Raw genomic sequence first — 19,920 nt, forward strand, 5'->3', positions numbered from 1 at the left:
TCTTCCGCATCACGGGATCCTCTCTCTCTCTCTTGTTTGCTCTTGCTCGTTCTCTCTCTCGTCGCGTTTCGAGTCTCGATCTTGACATGTCCTCCTCGCCATGATCCTCCTCCGTCCCTCCTTACGGAGGCTGGGACCGCCTCGCGAGGGTTTCCTCGTGTGCTCCCGATGTCTTTTACGTCCCAATCGCTCTTATGCGCCCTCCGCAGCACGCAGTTTCTTCTCGTTCTCGCGCCTACAATCAAGTATTGCAGGTAGCCCACAGGCTTCATCGAGCCTAAACAAGTCATATTTCTCGGCAAATCAAGGTGTGGGTGTCTCCGAAAGAAAGGATGGCCTGTTTTCTTCGTTACCTCCCACCAATGCTGCGGACCCAATATCATCATTGTCAGAGAATAAGACCAAGCCCGGACCAATTGCTTCGGAATTGGACCGATCAGAGTTGCCTCATCGCCGGAGGAAACGTCTAAAGGAAGAGTCTGGTGGAAACAATGCGGAAGAGCCCGTAATCCCCCCCGATGCCTCCGCACAGTTGTCATCTCTTTCTTCCGCACTCCCCGCAACATCTCTCCGCCGCAAATTGGCCGCTTATCTCGCCCTCACCAAGCCTCGTCTCTCCTTCTTGATCATATTGACTACGACCTCTGCATATGGGATGTATCCCATCTCTTCTCTCCTCACACTCGATCCATCCATGGCACCACTTCCGACTCTCTCGACATCCACCCTGACCTTCCTTTATTTGACCGTGGGCACGTTTCTATCCAGCTGCAGTGCCAATACCTTGAACATGATATTCGAGCCCAAGTATGATGCGCTTATGTCGCGAACAAGAAACAGGCCTTTGGTACGGGGCCTGGTCTCCCGTCGCGCCGCTGTTCTGTTCGCGATTGCGACGGCTGCCTCGGGTCTTGGTTTGTTGTACTTCGGAACGAATCCCACGGTGACAGCGCTTTCGGCCGCTAACATCTGCCTGTATGCATTTGTCTATACCCCGTTGAAGCGTGTGCATGTTATCAATACTTGGGTGGGGGCTATTGTCGGAGGTATCCCTCCCCTAATGGGCTGGGTGGCGGCGGCCGGCCAGACAGCGACCACGGGCCATGACACATGGCGTGACATGCTCTTTAGTGAGGAGAGTATTGGTGGATGGCTCCTTGGTGCTGTTCTTTTTGCGTGGCAATTCCCCCATTTTAACGCCCTTTCCCATACCATCCGTGAAGAGTATAAGAATGCTGGATATAAGATGCTTTGCTGGACCAACCCAGCGAGGAACGCCCGTGTCGCTTTACGCTACTCCATTCTCATGTTTCCGATCTCCATCGGCCTCTGGTGGGTCGGTGTCATGGGCCATGGATTCCTGGTTGGCAGCACAATCGCCAACGGCTGGTTAGTCAAGGAGGCGTACCGATTCTGGCAACATCAGGGTGCCAACGGCACTGCACGTGGTCTATTCTGGGCCAGTATCTGGCAACTTCCGGTACTTCTCATTGGCGGTCTCGTCACTAAGAAGGGCCTGTGGGATGGTGTTTGGAGAAATGCCTTCGGTCTACCAGAAGAGGAAGAGGATGACTACGTTTATTATGATGAGGAAGAAACTGAAGATGCTTTAAATCAGAACTCAGCCTCATCCCATTCGACGGCGGTTTCTCGTTCTGCCACCTCGGTGTGAGTGCATATATTGCGAAAAGTTGTACAATCCAGAAACGCCTACTTTTGTCATATTCGTGCATGTATTAGATTCCCTTCCCGGTACGAGATGGCGTTTTGTATAACAGCTCTTATTACGTGTTTTTGTTTTGGCTTCTAGTGTAGATATATATAGTTGACGAACCCTACTTTACGTGCTTGCGGGGGTCGTGACTTACTCTCTCGTCATCCATAAACCTATGATGTTCAGTACAGAAGTTTTTGAATCCTTTTGGTGGCAAAGACAAGAAAAGAGATGAGATAGGGTATCATCTATGTCATACATCAACCCCCATATATACACAGCGATTGCGCTAGAGGATCTAAAGGTGTCTATACAGTGCATGGAAATCTTTACTCCCCCCTTAGGTGAAGGTGATACGTGCTCAACGCTTCTTCGGTTATCGCACTAGGTGCCTTGACCATTGGATCTTCGCCGCTCTTCCCGATCTTTGGGAAAGCAATCACATCGCGCACCGACTCCTTTCCCAGCATGACGGCAACAAGACGATCAAATCCCAACGCCAGGCCGGCATGGGGGGGACAACCGGCGCGAAGTGCCTCGAGGAGATGTGCAAAGTCGGCCAGCCGCTCGGACCGCATCTGGAGAATGTCGCGCAGGATGAACTCCTGCACCGCTGCGTCGTGGATACGCCGACTGCCGCCGCCTAGCTCGACACCATTGACGACGAGATCGTAGTGGTCCGCTACAACTTTGGTCGGGTCCGTTAGGAGGAGATCGACGTCCGCTGCGTTCTTGGGTGCAGTGAACGGGTGATGAGTGGAAGAGATACCGGCGGCGCCGCCTTGGCCCGGTTCGGAATCAGACGATGGGGAAAAGAGAGGGAAGTCCACGATCCAAAGGAAGTCAAATCCAGTGGGTGCGGGTTTGAATCCGGAGGCAACTGCCGCGGAGTGGAGGGCACGGCGAAGGTCACCTATGGGAGTGGAGCCCCCAGCGAAAGGGGCTTGTTTGCGGGCCTGAAGAATGATTAAGTCGCCATGATCGGGTACCAAGAGGTCTTCTAAGAATTCGGCAGCCTCGAAACCGAAGGGCTGTAGGCCACAAAGAGGCTTCTTTGCGTCGTATACAAAAACTCCTGGGCCCCCTTCTGGGTTGTCGTTGAACGGCGCTCCCGCTGGGGAGTCCAGAAATTGGGTGATGAATTGCGCCATAGCGACAGGGTCGTTGTCGTTGTTTTCCAATTTGAAAACTTCCACGATCGGATCCAGTAATGGGGTAATTTTGTTGACCAGGTCTGCGGGAAGGAGATGACCAATGCGTGTGATTTCCATCCCGTATCTGGTGTCGGGCTTGTCTGAGCCATAGCGACTCATTGCTTCTTCGTAAGCCATTCTTCGAAATAGTCCCGATGGAGCTGGGTCGCTCAATAATGTGGACCAAAGCCTGCGGATGACACCCTCGACGGTCCGCATAACATCCTCACCGGTAGCAAAAGACATTTCCAAATCAAGCTACGGAAACAGTACCAGTGAGTATTGGAGTTCCAGCTGAAAGGGGTGGAATCTCCTTACCTGAGTGAACTCTGGTTGTCTATCAGCACGAAGATCTTCGTCTCGGAAACAGCGCGCAAACTGGAAGTATCGAGGGATCCCACTTGCCATCAGGATCTGCTTATATTGCTGCGGGCTCTGGGGCAACGCATAAGCTAATCCCCGCTTCCGCGTCGGCACTAGAAATTCACGAGCACCTTCAGGAGTTGACTTGAAAAGAAGAGGCGTCTCGATTTCCACGAAAGGAGGACGGCACTGTTCTAATTCTTCCTTGCAAACGTTGTGTACTTGAGCTCGGAATCGAAGTGCTTCACGCAATTCACTATCCGCTCGTAGCTGTAGGTATCTGTGCCTGGGAGCGAAGACTGTGTCGGACTTCATGAAAATGTCTTTTGGAAAGTCGTTCAGGAGTTGGATATCATCCAGCTGAATTTCCCAAGGGTCGGTCTTCTCCATTTCAGCCCCTTTTGCCTGTTTCTGCTGAACTTTCCCTCGGACTGCGACGGGACTATTTGCCCGGATTGTCTTGAGCTTCTCCAAGGCCCCGTTCTTTGCTAACGACACAATCTGAATGCTGTGTTTCATAGTCGGGTCGGTCAAGCGCACAAATGATAATTTTTTAGACAGATCTTTGCGATCTCCCAGATATCCATGCAAAACCACTTCTTGCTCCGGGGCTGCTTGCGAGAGAAACGTTTCGAAGTCATATGTGGCAGGAGGAAATTCAACTATAATTTGTCAATATCCGCGCTCATAGAAAGAGAGGAACCAAAAGATAGCTCGGTTGAAACAACAAGCCAAGGTGGAATACCGGATGCTTTATACTGCTCTAGCAATTGTTGAGACTCTGTGTGCGCATTCAATTCTTCATGCAGTGCACATCTTGCATGGAACGCCTTTCTTGATACAATGCTACCATTTATCCCCCACTGCAGCCCAGTGCATCTACTGCGGACATAGTTGGAATTCTTGATGTAGCTGGAGCAAACGCGAGGGGAAAGTCGCCCCACTCTGCTTCGGAGCATGCTGGCACTTATTGTGAAGGAATGCAATTGCACAGGGGGAATTGGACAAGCAATGAACCAGCAGAGCCCAATTCACCAACACATGCCTGCTCAAAATGTTGTCCGCTGCAAACGCGGCGATAATTTACTGCCGATCCTCAGTTCATGGTCGACGCCTCCGCCTTTCCAAACACAGCCTAGCGCCTAATCCGCACGACAAAATAAAAAGCTCGAAATTCACTGGTTCAGTTTTTTTTCTCCATCCTTCCAAGTTTTGAACATGTAAGTCTTACTGTTGAGCACGCTCCTGTGACTCCACCTTGGACAATTTGCTAACGTCGTATTTCGATAGATGATGAAAGCCTAGCGTGTTCTATTTGATACATCTCTCCTCCTGGAGCTTCGCGGCTCTCCTTTCGGGGCTTAAGGGCTGTTTGGTTCTGGATGGAGGGAGACTGATATAGGCGTTCGGCACAACTACCTTGTTACTTCAACGGACGCGATGAAGGCATCTCTGATACAACATACTTGGTGGTGTACTGCTTTACGGGGCCTGATTGAGCCGAATGACCCTGGATGTGCCTTGTTCTCTTCTACAGAGAGGTTGAAGTGCATGGTGAAAGGGCTCTTGGAAATCAACCCGTGATTAGATTATGAATTATGAATTAGTTTTGGCTCTTAGAGTTTGAAACAAAAGATTACCTAGTATCCAATTCAGTCCTCCTAACTCTCTTGTCGTATTTGAAGCCTACTGTAGAGGAGCCTCTTAGCTTAAGTATACTGTCATTTGACTACCTAATACCCTCCGCTTGACTTGACAAAGAATATCAGGTAATGTGTAAACCTGATCGGGGTTTGAACCGCTTTGGATCGAAGCACCGCAGCGTGTGGGTTCCGCATCAAAGATTCTCCGTCACTGATCCGTATCTTATCGCCGGAGCTCCAAAATCTACGGAGTATTCACTTATACCGCCCTCACAATTGAGAATCAGTCCGCTGCACCGGTAGCAATTGATCGGTATCCAGCACACTACCGGCTTCATGTGGCCACGGGTAAGGTCTCTGCCGTACATGGCACGCCTTCGTATTCCAGTCGTATCCTCTTCATCCCGTCGGACAATATGCGTCGCTCGCGCCTATTCACGAACAACGCAGGCGAATGCTCTCCAGCCCGAAGCTATTCGACCTATACTGAACAGTCATATAACTGAGAGTGATTCGAGACAGAAAAGATGGGTCACACAGCAGTACCTCAGGCGGGTGGAAGAAGCAAAAATGGAATGGGCTAAATTTGCGAAGGACATCAAAGCTGGCAAGAGGAAGAACTTTGCACAGCACTTGGAAGAGAGAGGGCTGATACATGACGTTGTGGGGTGAGTGATCACCCGCTTCAATCGCAACTTTGCTCCGGAGTCTTGTCCAACTGACGTGGATTTTGCAGGGAGCGAGACCTACTGCATCGGGTTTTTACTGAAAAGAGGACAGGTATATATGTCGGCGTGGATCCGACGGCACCTTCTATGCATGTGGGCCATATGCTGCCATTTATGGTTTTGGCATGGGGATACGTCTGGGGTTTACCGGTCACGTTCTTGGTCTGTGATACTCTATTTGAATATTCCAGGATGCGTCCACTGGCATGTGGCTAACGAAAACTAGCTGGGAGGGGCTACATCTCGAGTCGGTGATCCGACAGGAAGATTAAAAGGAAGAGAACAGGTGCATTCTTCAGTCCGGAAAGCGAACATGGCAAGTATGCATATGCAACTGAAGAAACTGGGCGCGAGCATCGAAGCATATGGAAGGAGACACGGCTATGAGAAACAAAAGACCTGGAGGCGGTCTTTGACAAACAACAACACTTGGTGGAATAGTATGCCCTTTGTCGAAGTGCTCCGAGATCTGGGGGTGCACATGCGTCTTGGTCCCATGCTGGGTAGAGAAACGTGAGTTCGCAACTTCCACGCTCCGTTGACCATTTTGCTCATCAATATGGCTAGTGTCAAGAATCGGTTGACAAAAGGTGACGGCATGTCTTTCTCTGAGTTCTCCTATCCTCTGATGCAAGCATGGGACTGGTGGACTCTCTTTAAGAAAGGTGTGCAGGTCCAAGTCGGAGGTACAGATCAGTATGGCAATATTCTCTTTGGCATGGATGCCGTAAAAGCAATCAGCAGAAACACGGTCATGGAGCAAGACCAGAACCCTCTGGAAAACGATATAGATAAGCCCATTGGGTTTACAACGCCATTGTTGACGGCGCCCAACGGTGAAAAATTTGGGAAGTCGGCTGGCAACGCCATTTGGCTCGATAAAGATATGACCTCCACGTTTGAGCTATACCAGGTTAGTTGAGCTGTATCCGTTATGGGTTCGTATGCCCTTCTGACCAGATGTGCAGTTCTTCGTTCGTACGCCCGACGACACTATTGAGCGTTATCTCAAGATGTTCACTTTCTTGCCCTTACCTGAAATCGCCAAGATCATGGAGGAACAGAATCAAGACCCATCGAAACGGGTTGCACAGCACGCCCTGGCATCCGAGTTTGTTGAGCTTATTCATGGCAAAGCTGAGGCGGACGCCGTGGCTATACAGCACCGTCAGCTGTTCCGGTCACGGTCATCGACAGCGGAACCAAGCCCCCTGCTCAAGACCTCTGGTATTCCTGCCAATTATGCGAAGTCTCCTGCCTCAGCTTTCGCGAACCCGCAATCTGGCAATAAGTATGCAGCGCAGACAAACTTCGCCAACATGCCTAGCATTCAAGTCACGCTGCCTAAGTCTCTTGTCTACAACCAACAGTTCCATAAGATTCTCTGGTCGGCAGGAATGGTGTCGTCCAAGAGCGAGGGACACCGGGTCGCTTCTAACAAGGGAGCTTATGTCGGAAGTCGGCCGGGAGATAGTGGCCATATGACGGACTCATTAACCTTTACACCTATCTTAACATGGCCCGCGGAAAGAACGAAGGAGTTCATAGTGGACAGCAACAAACTATTCCTGAAGCTGGGTAAATGGAAATTTAAAGTGGTGACAATCGTTAGCGACGAGGAATTCAAACAGCTGGGACTCAGTGCGCCTGGATGGGAGCCGGAGAAGCAGGAGCCTGAATCGACTTTTCCGGATTCTACTAAGAGTCAGTGAGACAGAAAGCATGGCCGCTGGACATCACCATCTGTGTATTATTATAAGATAAACCTGTGTATATAATGAACCGTGTACCTATAAAAAACCAGTCTTCAAGTCAAGTTCGGTAGATAGTAATCATGGATGTACCGGCAGAAAACACTAAACGCGTCGACGCGTGACTGAGATCTACGTCCCGTTTCCGCCTCGACATTCCGCGTCGACTCTCCTCCCTCTGTGATTCCCTATCTACTCCGCTCTTCTATGTGCAATGGTCTCTATTTGCATATGACATGACATGTTATAGTCTAACCTTTGAAGGTCCTATTCTTGCCATCGTTAATGCATAATGGCCAAAGGAGCGCCCGCCACGTCCTCTCCCACCGCCGCGACCCCTCCCTCTGGGGCGTTAAAACGAACGACCCCCAGCACCCAGAACATGCGAAATCAAAAGTCAATTCTCGGCTTTTTCCAAAAATCATCCCCTTCGACTCCAGGAACGGCTCGCAACGCGGAGCCCGCGTCGTCACCGGCCCAGAGAGCCTCAGAGCAGCGGACGTCAAACGCTGGCACAGGGGCAGCGAAGAAAAGGAGTGTTCCGCAATTTTCGGGCTTGACTCCCGTCCCCAGCAGTGATCTAGCATTACCAGAAGGGGAGGATGAAGATAAATTTCAGGTGTGATGCGTGGTACCCTGGCCGTACTTGCTAGAAGGATGCTAATAGCGTGGTCGAGCCGCAGACCAGCCCCCATGGACAGGCCGAAAAGCAGACTGCCTCGCCGTCTGGTCGGGTGCGTTATTGACATTTTTTCTGCTTCTGGGATTCGCTGGTACTAATAGTTCTTAGACCAAGAAGAAAGTAAACTATGCGGAATCTGACTCCGAAGGCGAGGATGACGACGAAGTTATATTTCGCCCAGGTCGGAGGAACAACGGGGCATCGAAAAGGAGAAAGACCGCTCCTGACAGCGATGACGAGTTTGATCAGGGCGGAGAGTATGCCGGTTATTCCGATGATGGTTCGTTTTATTTCTCACTGCGCCCTTAATTGTGTTTGGGGAAATGTTAACGGTTTACAGAGATGGATGGCTTTATCGTTGCCGACGAGTCAGATGAGGAGGTAAAACCCGCTAAAAAGCGCAAAAGACCTTCGGTCCAACCGAAAAGCAAGTCCTCATCTCTGCCGCCTCCAGTTTCGATGGAGGACGGCCCAGATCTAGATATACCGGAGGCCTCTTCCGGCTCCGCCATTAAGTGGACGTACGACCCGGATAACTCAGAGCCTCGCCAGAATCGAACGCCTCCGCCCTCCTCGAAGAGTTCATCCGGTGCAGCCAATCAGAAAGCGCATCTCACGGAACCCGAACAGCGCTACCCTTGGTTGGCAAACATTCGAGATATTGATGGCCACTCCCCAGGTCACCCCGAGTATGATCCTCGCACCCTGTACATACCCCCGCTGGCCTGGACGAAGTTTTCTCCATTCGAGAAGCAATACTGGGAGATTAAGCAGAAGTTCTGGGACACTGTCGTCTTTTTCAAAAAGGGCAAGTTCTATGAACTCTATGAGAATGACGCCACAATCGGCCACCAACTGTTCGATCTCAAACTCACTGATCGTGTCAACATGCGGATGGTCGGTGTCCCCGAAATGAGCTTGGATCACTGGGCAAATCAATTTGTGGCCAAAGGATACAAGATTGCCCGTGTGGACCAAGCCGAATCTGCCCTAGGCAAAGAGATGCGCGAGAGAGATGGGAAGAAGGGCGGCAAAGAGGACAAGATCATTCGACGAGAGCTTGCCTGTGTGCTCACGGCCGGTACTCTGGTCGAGGGATCTATGCTCCAGGATGATATGTCCACTTACTGTGTTGCAATCAAAGAAGCTATCGTTGACGATCTTCCGACGTTTGGCATTGCGTTCGTTGACACCGCCACCGGCCAGTTTTTCCTGTCCGAGTTTAGAGATGATGCCGACATGACAAAATTTGAAACCTTTGTTGCGCAGACTCGTCCGCAGGAATTACTCCTTGAGAAGTCCACAATCTCAACTAGGGCTCTTCGAATTTTGAAAAACAACACCGGGCCCACGACGATATGGAACTACCTAAAACCAGGAAAGGAGTTCTGGGAGGCCGAAATCACGGTCAAGGAGCTTGATGTGAGCGAGTATTTTGTCTCACAGGACGATGATAATCTCAAGGCGTGGCCTGAACCTCTTCGGGAAGCTCGTAATAAGGAATTTCTCATGTCCGCATTCGGGGCCTTGGTCCAATATCTCCGAGTTCTGAAACTTGACCGTGATCTGATAACAATTGGCAACTTTTCGTCGTACGATCCGATCAAGAAAGCATCTAGCCTCGTCCTGGACGGCCAAACGCTTATTAACATGGAGATTTTCGCCAATTCATTTGACGGTGGCGCAGATGGAACACTATTCCAGCTTCTGAATCGTTGCATCACCCCCTTTGGTAAACGGATGTTCAAGCAGTGGGTTTGCCACCCCCTCGTGGACACACAGAAGATCAATGCCAGACTAGATGCCGTCGATGCCTTAAATGCAGACCCAAGCATCAGAGATCAGTTCTCCTCGCAGTTGACCAAGATGCCTGACTTGGAACGTCTGATCTCTCGTATCCATGCAGCTAACTGCAAAGCCCAAGACTTTGTGCGTGTGCTAGAAGGGTTCGAGCAGATTGAATACACGATGAGCCTGCTGAAGGAAAGCGGCTCAGGAGAAGGCGTTATCGGCAGGCTGATCAGTGGCATGCCCGATTTGAGCGACTTGCTTGAGTATTGGAAAACGGCATTTGACCGTACCAAAGCCAAAGAAAATGGTATTCTAGTACCCAAACCAGGGGTTGAAGAAGACTTTGATGGCTCACAGGACCGTATTGAGCAATTGCACAAAGGACTGGATGATCTGCTCAAACGGACACGTCGCGAGTTTGGATCCAGCGCGATCTGTTACAAGGACAACGGTAAAGAAATTTATCAGCTTGAGGTGCCGATTAAGGTGAAGAATATTCCCAAGAGCTGGGACCAGATGTCTGCCACCAAGCAAGTCAAACGTTACTACTTTCCTGAACTGCGGGCTCTCATTCGCAGGTTGCAGGAAGCTCAGGAGACACACAGTCAGATCGTGAAGGAAGTCGCTGGCCGATTCTATGCACGGTTTGATGAGCACTATGCTGTCTGGCTCACAGCTGTCAAAGTCATCTCCAATCTGGATTGCTTGATCAGCTTGGCTAAAGCTTCGGCCGCGTTGGGTGAACCTAGCTGCCGTCCTATGTTCGTTGATAACAAACGGAGTGTCCTGGAGTTCGAGGAGCTGCGGCACCCATGCCTCCTCTCTTCAGTTGACGATTTCATTCCCAATAATGTCAGGCTGGGAGGTGACTGCGCCAACATTGATCTCCTTACCGGAGCCAATGCTGCCGGAAAGTCCACTGTTCTTCGGATGGTATGTTAATCTTTTTGTTCACATTTCTAGAGATACTTTCGCTAAGGTGTTCTTAGACTTGCGTAGCGGTGATAATGGCCCAGATCGGCTGCTACCTGCCCTGCCAGTCTGCCCGGCTGACTCCTGTTGATCGCATCATGTCTCGTCTGGGTGCCAACGACAACATCTTTGCGGCACAGTCGACCTTCTTCGTAGAATTGTCTGAGACTAAGAAGATCCTGTCCGAAGCTACACCCCGTTCGCTCGTCATTCTGGACGAGCTGGGACGTGGAACTAGCTCCTACGATGGAGTGGCTGTGGCTCAAGCGGTCCTGCATCATGTCGCCACCCATATTGGAGCCCTGGGGTTCTTCGCAACGCATTACCATTCCCTCGCGGCTGAATTCGAAGGACATCCTGAAATCTCTCCGAAGCGGATGAAGATCCATGTTGATGATGAGGAAAAACGTATCACCTTCCTCTACAAGCTGGAGGAAGGTGTCGCAGAGGGCAGTTTTGGAATGCATTGTGCGTCCATGTGCGGTATACCTAAGAAGGTCATCGAGACGGCGGAGGATGCCGCGAAACAATGGGAACATACAAGTCGTCTGAAAGAGAGCCTTGAGCGCCGAAAGGGCGGCGGTTTCGTCGGCTTGGGCTGGTGGAGCGATGTAGCATGGGCTCTTCGTGAGTCATCAGATGCTGATATCGACGCTGAAGTCTCCGAGCGTAGCTTGGAAGTGCTCCGTAAAGCCATCGAAGCTCTATGATTTGGTTCCATTGTAAGTGACCAAGAGGTCCTCGTGGATGTCTAATATTCTCTACCTATATGGTTAGTCTGAATTTTCTTCTGCTATTGTTACTTTATTTTAACTTGCACGTTGCTGAACGGCGTTGTTTCGGGTAGCTTTCATGTTTTCTTTGTCTCAGATGGGGGACTTAATGCCCAAGGTTAGATGTATTTCGGCTATATAGTCATGATGCTAGAGGTATAATAAAAATTCTCCGGTTTCCTGTTGTGTTTTCGTAGCAAGAGAGTCTTCCGTGCTTCCTGATAGATTCACAGTTACAACCACATGCAGACTGCGGAGTTACGGTAATAATTAGAACTTGTGTCAATTTCCTTCTATCACTAGTTAGTCATATTGACGCGTCAGGACAGGTAGCCCCATTCCAGCGCATCTTAATACTAGAAAATAGAGGATCTGAACACCCATGTTTCAAATAACCCCCATCCTTGACTGTAAAGTTCCCTATTCTCACATCCATAATGAGGTAAGACATGAGAATAGTACACAATTCCAGATGAGACATGATAATAGAAAATAACAAGAGAGGACAGAAGAAAGGAAAGTGAAAATAGGAGAATATGACGGTACGGCATTGCAAATCACCCTTTCTGAAATGACTGTTTGTACAAGTGAACAGAATCGGATTATTAGATAGTGGAAGTTTTGGTAGACTCCATAGCCTCCAACTCGACATCGATATCGATCTCTCCCATGACACTGTCGGCATCAATCTCTTGTCTGGCCATCAACCCGTCGTCTTCAGTTTTCACGTTGACAGCCTTCTTGCTGTCTTCGGCATCGGCTTCATGGTTGAGCATGTCCTGATCCTCACTGCTTATCAATATAAGGAATTAGCATGATATGCTGTGGCATGTGAAAAAGCCAGGAGGTAAGGGAAAATTTTACGCACTTCTCTTCGGGGATGCCCTTGAGCTTTGCAGCAGCACCCTTTTTAACGGGGGTCTTCCTCTGGCGCTTTGATTTAGGCGACTCGGTTTTCTCATTGTCGGCACCCTCAATGTCAGCCGCAGCCTTATTGCGCTTCCCAGGGGTTTTCTTGGGAGTGTTGGCCGCACTGATCGGAGCGGCTTCAGTATTGGTAGTCACAAAAAGACTTTCTTGTTCAAAGTTGGCACTGTATTCATTAAGCTTGCGTCTCGCAGCACGGTAGGAAGTGCCCGCAGAAGCACCGTTCTTATAGCCGCCTCTCTGGGCAAGCTTTTCGGCATCCAACTGTAGAAAAACGCATTAGAATGGCTGAAGCCGACTGCAGACCATCGCTTACTTGCCTTGCCACCTTCATCCATGCAGAGCAAACCAAGCAGGATGGCCTTTGCTTCGGCCAAGGAGAGACCCAGCAGGCCCTCGGGCTTGGCCTTGGCTCCAGAAGACATGTCTGAAGGTCAACTAGTTTTTTTATCGCGGATGAAAATAGTGGACAGGAGAAACGCGTGAAGTTGTTGAAGAAAGAGGAAAGAATAAAGAGGAAGTTGGAGAGAGAAAGGTGCTGTTGGGCAGGAGGAAGGAAAGGGGGGAGACTAAATAAAGAGAACAGGCAAGAGATCCTGAGGTGAAGTGAGGCAGTGGAAAAGATTCCTGGGGAGATAGGCGGGGGAATTCCAGCACAACTGAGGGAAAGACAAAGTGAACTGAAACTGAACGTGCTGTGGAGGGTCTTCCAAACCGCGCCGGTGAATGACCAGTCACCAGAGCCCGCATACTGGAATTTGCCTACAATTACAGGGCAGTCCATAAGACATCATTATTATATGTCAGGTTTCCAATATTACTTCTTCACGGGTAGCCTTCGACTCTGGATTTGTTTGTATACAGGCTCCCATAGCTGGGGATAGAATGCCGGGGCAGGGTGACCAGGAGAACTGTGTGGTTCGGCAAAGAATTTCCGTGGGGTAAGCCATGTCAACCGGCCAGGAAGAGGCTCCTTGGTGATTTGAAAAGTCACCGGTCGAAAGCGATCCGTGGCATAAGCTAAGTCCCCCAGTCGCACCGAGGTCTGAAAGGAGCCAGTAGAGATTTTCATCGTGTTGATATAAAGTGTAGCTGTCGGGGGGAGGTTCTTTGCGTATTGAATCGTCTTTTCCCGTGACTGTCGAGCAAAAACAGGAAGCGCAAGGTGGACAAAGTTCACAAATGGGGCGCCAGTATAGGCCACAAAAACCATTGGAATGGCGCTTCCAAGTACAACTACAGATAACAGTTAACCCACGGTTCCACCAAGGCAGTCGAAATACATACGAGCAGCACTCTTATACCACGGCTCGCCACTCATCTCCATAGCTGGCACTCCCAAGATGCATGTAAATCCAAAGAGGAGGATGGTGGTGATCCGCAACGCTCCGAGAAACATGATCCTTCCATTTCCAGCATGATAGAGCAAAATTCGTTCAGGAGGTCCTGCAACTTCATATTAACAATGTTTATTTGCATTGACCCATTGTGGATCTGCATACCTTTTTGAAGTGTGCTCCTCGCATACGTTGTCGTGGTTGGCGGCGTAGAGCTTCGGTTTTGTGTCGCAAGTCTCCGAGTAACCATTCTGCTGCCGAGATCTCCCCGGCCGGTTCGGGGAATCGACATGCGCAGATGGGATAAAATCGGAGGCCGCAGCCTCATTGTCGACAGCATGATATGGAGAAAAGGGAAAGCGTCTCAATGGATTGTCGAGGCGAACAACAGAAGAAAGCGGAAGCAAAGCAGGTGATGCCGAAACGTGACGAGACTTGGCATTGCTCGGCTCGATAACAACTCCGGAGGTCCATCGAAAGTTACATCAAAGACCACTCGCCCAGTCCATCGTCACTAGCTCCCTCCTGTTTCTACTGCGTTTTGCTGCATCTTACTTCTTCTATTCTCTCTCCCACGGGAACCGGGGAGCTTCTTCTACGAACTACGCCTCTGGCCATGAAAGCGCATTGACCATTGCACAATGTCATCGACCTACAGCCTTATGCGTCCCTTTTTTTGGTTCTACATTGGGCTATCCTTCCTACTACGTTGGGGATACGCGTATCAAGCCATCTCTGATGAGACGTTGAAATACCTTCCTCGCCCGAAAGACGATTTTGACATCCATCATGGAGCTCTGTTGTCGCCCATCCTGAGGCCCCGGGTCTCTGGCACCGAAGGCTCGACGGCCGTCCTCAACCATTTCACGCACTTTATTCGCACATCGCTTCCCGACTGGAACATTCAGTTCCAGAACTCTACGTATACGACTCCAATTTCAAAGGGCAAGGAAGTCCCCTTTGTCAACCTCATTGCGTCCCGTGATCCCCCTTGGGCGAAGACGGGAGATGTCAGCAGACTGACGCTGGTTGCACATTATGATAGCAAATACGAGCCGGAGGGGTTTATTGGGGCCATAGACAGCGCCGCTCCCTGCGCTATGCTGATGCACACGATGCGCAGCATCGACGTGGCATTGACAAAAAAGTGGGAGGCTATGAAGGAGGAAGGGCATACACACGCATCGTTGGAGGAACAGAAGGGCGTCCAAATAATTTTTTTGGATGGTGAAGAGGCGTTCAAGTCGTGGTCTGATATGGATTCACTTTATGGGGCTCGTTCCCTGGCGGAACAATGGGACACTGACGTCCACCCGGCCATGTCGACCTATAAGACCCCGCTTTCCTCAATATCCTTATTTGTGCTTCTCGATCTCTTGGGTTCTAAAGGCCCTACGATACAGTCATTTTTTGGAACGACGCACTGGGCATACCGGAAAATGGCTGCCCTTGAACGCCGATTTCGAGCCCTAAATCAGTTCAAGTCCTCCCCCGACGATTCCCCCGGAAAGGCATGGTTTATAGACGACTCCAAGAACGAACATGAAATTCTGCCCTTCCTCGCTATCCAGGATGACCATATCCCATTCCTATTCCGTGGTGTGGAGGTTCTGCATGTGATTGATGCGCATCCTACAAATGGATTTCCTGAGGTATGGCACAACCTCCGTGGTACACCGGACGATGGGGAGCATTTGGACGGCAACACTGTCGAGGATTGGAGTATGATTGTAACCGCGTTTGCGGCCGAGTGGATGGAGTTGGAGGGTTTCATGCCGACTTCGGGCGGCGAGGAACATGAGGGTACTAAACGCTCAGCGCAGAAGGATTCCTCCTGGGACAAAACGGAGTTGTAAGGTTTTTCTGAATTTCAACTTCTTTCTTCCAGTCGCACTACCAAGCCCTTGATATGTATCCTTGATATGTATAATACATGTTACATATGTTACAGTTTATGGTCCTGCTGCTGGTGAACCGCGCTGACATTGGTTTGTCTGTATAGCTTTTGAACAGCGACTCCGCTCGTTTCCAACTCCAGATGACCCTGTACCTAGGCCATGGCTGCGGGGGACCCGGTGACTCACCCTGGCATGACGAAGACCCATCCCAGTTAAGAGAGTGAAAGTCAAACCCTTCAAAGCAGATTACCCATCAGATACCCCGTTATCTCAGCGAGGCCCCACGCTGGCTGCAGCACGGCACGGAGGATCGCGGGACCCGGGCAAACTCCTCGTAGTCCCCAAGCTACTCCAAAGGCCGCCGCCCCAGCGACAAATCGCCAATCTATATCGGCGACAGTGGTGGTGGGAAGTCGCCAGTTCTCCGCCAGAGTTGGACAGTCTGGTTTGTTCGCCGTGTTGGAAATGTTTTGGCCGGGTTTTGTCGACAAATATACGATGAGTGATGGGCCGATTCCGAAGACAAAAATGAGACCCAGCGAAGGATCGAACCGAGACGTGTCCGTCAGGAAGGCGAAGAATTGCAGAACCCTGGCGGGATCCGCCAGCCCCGAGAAAAAGAGGCCCATACCGAACTGCAGGCCGGCCACGTAGCCGAATATCGTCGTCGACGTCTCCGATCGCTCTAAAACCCGGGCCACCACCAAGGAATTGGTGATGAAGGTGAGGATAGTCGTGCCGACCATGAACATGAGCTCCTCCGTCGAGGGGTATACCGGTGTGTAGCAGGGTACGTCTCCCGGACAGGGCGGGATGTTCTGCCCTCCAGAAACCACGTTGGCCGTCAGGAGCGCGGTAGTGAAGAAAATGGCGGTTGCGATAAAAGAACGCGGCGACAGACGCGACAGACCACAGAGCATGTGGCCGGAGGTACAACCTTTTCCATTCTAGAACGTGGGCAAGTGTTAGATACGTCCGCGGGGGTCGCTGAAGAAATGGGACCTGTCTCACCTTTGTGCCCCAGCCCAGCAAGAACCCAGCCCCGAGCGTGGAGACCAACGACGCCCAGGAGCTCGGTGCCGGCGGATAATTGGGGATTAACGACGGCACGAAGATCCAAATGGGCGCAATACTAGAGATTATACCGGCAACGATGGGCACATTCTGGCGGCTTGGGTTGAAGACGCACTCTGAAAGCAGGGAGGAGATGCCAAAAATGGCACCGTTGTGAAGGAGCAAACTCGAAGACCCTTGAAAGAGCAGGAGGGCTCCCAGGGAGGTATGCACGGGAGTAAACATGGTCAGAGGCGGTGAGATCAATTAATTGGATTTGATCGAATGGTATGCGATGGAATAATTAAGAGGTTCATCGATTCCTATGTAGGGGATGTAGTCGGCGACCAGATTGACGCTGTTGACGTTATTACGTCAAGCCCAGTGGTCCCCGAGCAAAGAAAGTTTACGCTTCTCGGGGACTGTGCCGTCTACAGGAAGACCGTAGGATAACCATCCATATCTGAGAATGTACATATTGATGTAGTCTGATCATTGGCGTGTATGTATATATATGTACATCGCGAGCGTCTCTGGTACTTCGGTATACTAAACACACCCTGCGTTTCCAGAGTCAATACTAGCTAGTCACCGTCCCCTCGCATGCAGGTCCCCGAGACTAAGTCTGCTTCCCGAGAGGGGGATTTCATTGCTCGAGTGGGTACGTACACTGTCCTGCATGTCCTGTGCAGAACTGCATTCGTCAATGCATTGTACGGTCTATTCTGGTTCTGCTCGGCATCTCCACGCCAGGAGCGCCGGTAAGTATCCACGGGGTGTTGTACTCGGCGATTTCCGGGGACCTCTCCCTTGGCCAATCGGAATGATGGGACTGCCGTAACTTACACCAAAGGGTGTCCTGGAGATACGTTTAGCACAGTTGGATGGATATTACATAGTCTGAGGCAATCATCCATAGAAAGAGAACGAAATAGAACTTATTAAATTACCACCACGTATTGATATTCCTACACCTAGCCTAACCCATTTAGGAATGTGGAATACTAAAATAAACGCTTCTCCAGCCACTTCTACTTCTAGGAATGTAGTCATACTCATATTATACATTTCAATAAAAATATCATCGCTTAAAGCTTTCAAATAAACATATTAATACAATACCTGATATACTATGAGATGATCCTAATACATAATACTATTAAGTCTGACTATTCAGCCGATCCTAATATTCCGATCGATCCTGAATATGGACATGGATGAGGAGCGGGCGTGGAAGAGACAGTCAGGGAGGTAGTCAGGCCGATCCAATTGTTTTAGGCTAGTCTAGAATAGGAAATAGATGGTAGTTAAGTTTTGTTGTATTTTTAAACAATTCAAGGCTTGCAAAAGTGGCCAGCCGTGAGTTAGTTGTGTTGTGCATAAAGAGGGATATATAAATTTTCAAAAAATCGGCAGAATTAATTTTTTGAGGTTTAGTGGTGGTATACCTGACAATTACCAATACAGGGTGTTAATTTAACGACACACTAGAAATAATCCTACGATTTGAGATCACCTCCGAGTGGAAAACACTCCTACCGGTGTACATATGCACAGAATTATTAGGTCTGGAATTAACAGACCCGCAGCGTGTTTATTCATCGCAGAAAGCATGATGCTGGTGCTGAAGAGTAAAAACAGACGTATACGAGTAACATTATTGTAATATAGTAAAGCTATTGTTTATTGCTCTACTTAGATACTAGATAAACTGAAAGTATATAGCAGCGAATTCATCATAGTTTCACCATGGATACCATTCACACCTCTAACTCTCTCTCTCCTATCCATCTTCCCACTTCTCCTTCCACTATCTCCATGAATCAACACTACAGTGCCAAAGTAGAATCCTACTTACACAACGTTTCTATCCAACAAACACCCTATCATCCCATTAACGACCACATATCCCACAATGCCTCTCAAGGTACACTTCCTCTCCCAGACTCCTAAAAACACACTGACCAAGGATGGGGAAAGATAGTCAACAAGGATAGTCGTACTCAATGCTAGTTCCAAAACTACCAAGCGAAAGAAACTGTCTCACCGGAGCAAAAGCAAGAAGCCAAAAACCAAAGAACAAAAGGCATGTGATTTATCCTTCCTTCCTATTTCTTATATATTCAAAGTTATCTACAGCCACACTAACGTCTATTCACATTGTCAGGAGGAGGAAGTCGACCGGTTGCTGTGCGCCTTGCAGAGGGAGGAGCTCGAGTGTCAGCGGAAGAAATATCGGATTTGTCTCTTGGAAAAGGAAATCATCGAAGACAGTGAAGGTGAAAAGTCCAAGCAGGAAGAAATGAAAAAGGATAAGGTGAAGGACGTCATGGACCGTGATGACATTATTGTTCTTTGATTGATCCTGGTCACTTGCTCGGATGATACAGTTGCTTTGAAAGTATGTAGTCGGGAGAGGAGTGGCAATTGGCCAGCTGGAGTCGTGCAGGAAGCCTGGATTATTACCTAAATGATATGGAATTCTCACCTGGAAATTAAAACTAGAGGTGCTCTGCCGGAGCACTGCCAACTGCTTAAGACTTATTTAGAGGCAATTAAGCTTACTTGTAAGTATATTAGTTGTAACTAGTAACCCTGCCATAAAACAGAATAACCGAGATGCTAAGAGTACTATATTTGATATGCAGTTTAACTCTTTGTTTACATGCCAGCCCATCATTAGTGATTGGAAGTATGAACCTATGTAGTAGAAAAGTGGTGCCGCTTCGGAAATTCCGTTTTCGTGGCCAGGGGCCCCTCTGGTAGTAAGTCGGTCTGCAGGACAAGACACGGGCCTAAAATAGCTGCTACATCGGTGCTTGAAATGAGTGAAGCTGCCGTAGAGTAGAGCTGCCTTAGGAGTAAAGTGAGCTCGAAAGCATAGACAGCCTGAGGGAGAAATTGTACCGTCTCTCGATTTAAATCTGTACTGTACCTTCTTAGGATTTGTCTAGGTTAAAATAGGTATCTTTAGGTCTTATACTAGCTATCATAGGAAGCACTCCTATACATAGAGTCCATTAGGGTTTATTCCCACGTGGCCGGTCCATTTGTCAGGTCTCGGAGAGCCTCCGATCTTATCAATCATTCATAGA

At 49.5% G+C, this 19,920-nt stretch overlaps 9 protein-coding genes across 9 annotated transcripts; 5 read left to right on the top strand and 4 right to left on the bottom strand.

The window, feature by feature from the left end:
* Nucleotides 1-100: 100 nt before the first annotated feature.
* cox10 (protoheme IX farnesyltransferase) lies at nucleotides 101-1,672 on the top strand (the record flags this gene model as incomplete). Its single annotated transcript, XM_033569558.1, has 1 exon — nucleotides 101-1,672. The coding sequence occupies one exon, from the start codon at nucleotides 101-103 to the stop codon at nucleotides 1,670-1,672; it is 1,572 nt and encodes a 523-aa protein (XP_033428364.1).
* A 371-nt stretch (nucleotides 1,673-2,043) lies between these two features.
* ATNIH1004_004894 (aspartate--tRNA ligase MSD1) lies at nucleotides 2,044-4,229 on the bottom strand (the record flags this gene model as incomplete). Its single annotated transcript, XM_033569559.1, has 3 exons — nucleotides 2,044-3,165; nucleotides 3,226-3,932; nucleotides 4,016-4,229. The coding sequence occupies 3 exons, from the start codon at nucleotides 4,227-4,229 to the stop codon at nucleotides 2,044-2,046; spliced, it is 2,043 nt and encodes a 680-aa protein (XP_033428365.1).
* A 1,050-nt stretch (nucleotides 4,230-5,279) lies between these two features.
* MSY1 (tyrosine--tRNA ligase MSY1) lies at nucleotides 5,280-7,353 on the top strand (the record flags this gene model as incomplete). The annotated part of the gene is made up of 5 exons (XM_033569560.1): nucleotides 5,280-5,581; nucleotides 5,650-5,803; nucleotides 5,868-6,154; nucleotides 6,209-6,554; nucleotides 6,610-7,353. The coding sequence occupies 5 exons, from the start codon at nucleotides 5,280-5,282 to the stop codon at nucleotides 7,351-7,353; spliced, it is 1,833 nt and encodes a 610-aa protein (XP_033428366.1).
* Nucleotides 7,354-7,684: 331 nt separating this feature from the next.
* On the top strand, nucleotides 7,685-11,547 carry MSH6 (mismatch repair ATPase MSH6; the record flags this gene model as incomplete). The annotated part of the gene is made up of 5 exons (XM_033569561.1): nucleotides 7,685-8,011; nucleotides 8,076-8,126; nucleotides 8,183-8,354; nucleotides 8,415-10,798; nucleotides 10,855-11,547. 5 exons carry the CDS (start codon nucleotides 7,685-7,687, stop codon nucleotides 11,545-11,547), a joined length of 3,627 nt encoding a protein of 1,208 aa, XP_033428367.1.
* Nucleotides 11,548-12,215: 668 nt separating this feature from the next.
* On the bottom strand, nucleotides 12,216-12,962 carry ATNIH1004_004897 (putative histone h1.3.; the record flags this gene model as incomplete). The annotated part of the gene is made up of 3 exons (XM_033569562.1): nucleotides 12,216-12,399; nucleotides 12,479-12,801; nucleotides 12,837-12,962. 3 exons carry the CDS (start codon nucleotides 12,960-12,962, stop codon nucleotides 12,216-12,218), a joined length of 633 nt encoding a protein of 210 aa, XP_033428368.1.
* A 392-nt stretch (nucleotides 12,963-13,354) lies between these two features.
* On the bottom strand, nucleotides 13,355-14,202 carry ATNIH1004_004898 (uncharacterized protein; the record flags this gene model as incomplete). Its single annotated transcript, XM_033569563.1, has 3 exons — nucleotides 13,355-13,773; nucleotides 13,825-13,983; nucleotides 14,040-14,202. The coding sequence occupies 3 exons, from the start codon at nucleotides 14,200-14,202 to the stop codon at nucleotides 13,355-13,357; spliced, it is 741 nt and encodes a 246-aa protein (XP_033428369.1).
* A 313-nt stretch (nucleotides 14,203-14,515) lies between these two features.
* Nucleotides 14,516-15,730, top strand: ATNIH1004_004899 (glutaminyl-peptide cyclotransferase family protein; the record flags this gene model as incomplete). Its single annotated transcript, XM_033569564.1, has 1 exon — nucleotides 14,516-15,730. One exon carries the CDS (start codon nucleotides 14,516-14,518, stop codon nucleotides 15,728-15,730), a length of 1,215 nt encoding a protein of 404 aa, XP_033428370.1.
* Nucleotides 15,731-16,008: 278 nt separating this feature from the next.
* Nucleotides 16,009-17,071, bottom strand: ATNIH1004_004900 (YeeE/YedE family protein; the record flags this gene model as incomplete). Its single annotated transcript, XM_033569565.1, has 2 exons — nucleotides 16,009-16,719; nucleotides 16,784-17,071. 2 exons carry the CDS (start codon nucleotides 17,069-17,071, stop codon nucleotides 16,009-16,011), a joined length of 999 nt encoding a protein of 332 aa, XP_033428371.1.
* A 1,669-nt stretch (nucleotides 17,072-18,740) lies between these two features.
* On the top strand, nucleotides 18,741-19,184 carry ATNIH1004_004901 (uncharacterized protein; the record flags this gene model as incomplete). The annotated part of the gene is made up of 2 exons (XM_033569566.1): nucleotides 18,741-18,752; nucleotides 18,993-19,184. 2 exons carry the CDS (start codon nucleotides 18,741-18,743, stop codon nucleotides 19,182-19,184), a joined length of 204 nt encoding a protein of 67 aa, XP_033428372.1.
* Between the last annotated feature and the right edge of the window lie 736 nt (nucleotides 19,185-19,920).

This window comes from Aspergillus tanneri (assembly GCF_003426965.1).
Source record: "Aspergillus tanneri strain NIH1004 chromosome Unknown AapTan_3_pilon_pilon_pilon, whole genome shotgun sequence".
NCBI lineage: Eukaryota > Fungi > Ascomycota > Eurotiomycetes > Eurotiales > Aspergillaceae > Aspergillus > Aspergillus tanneri.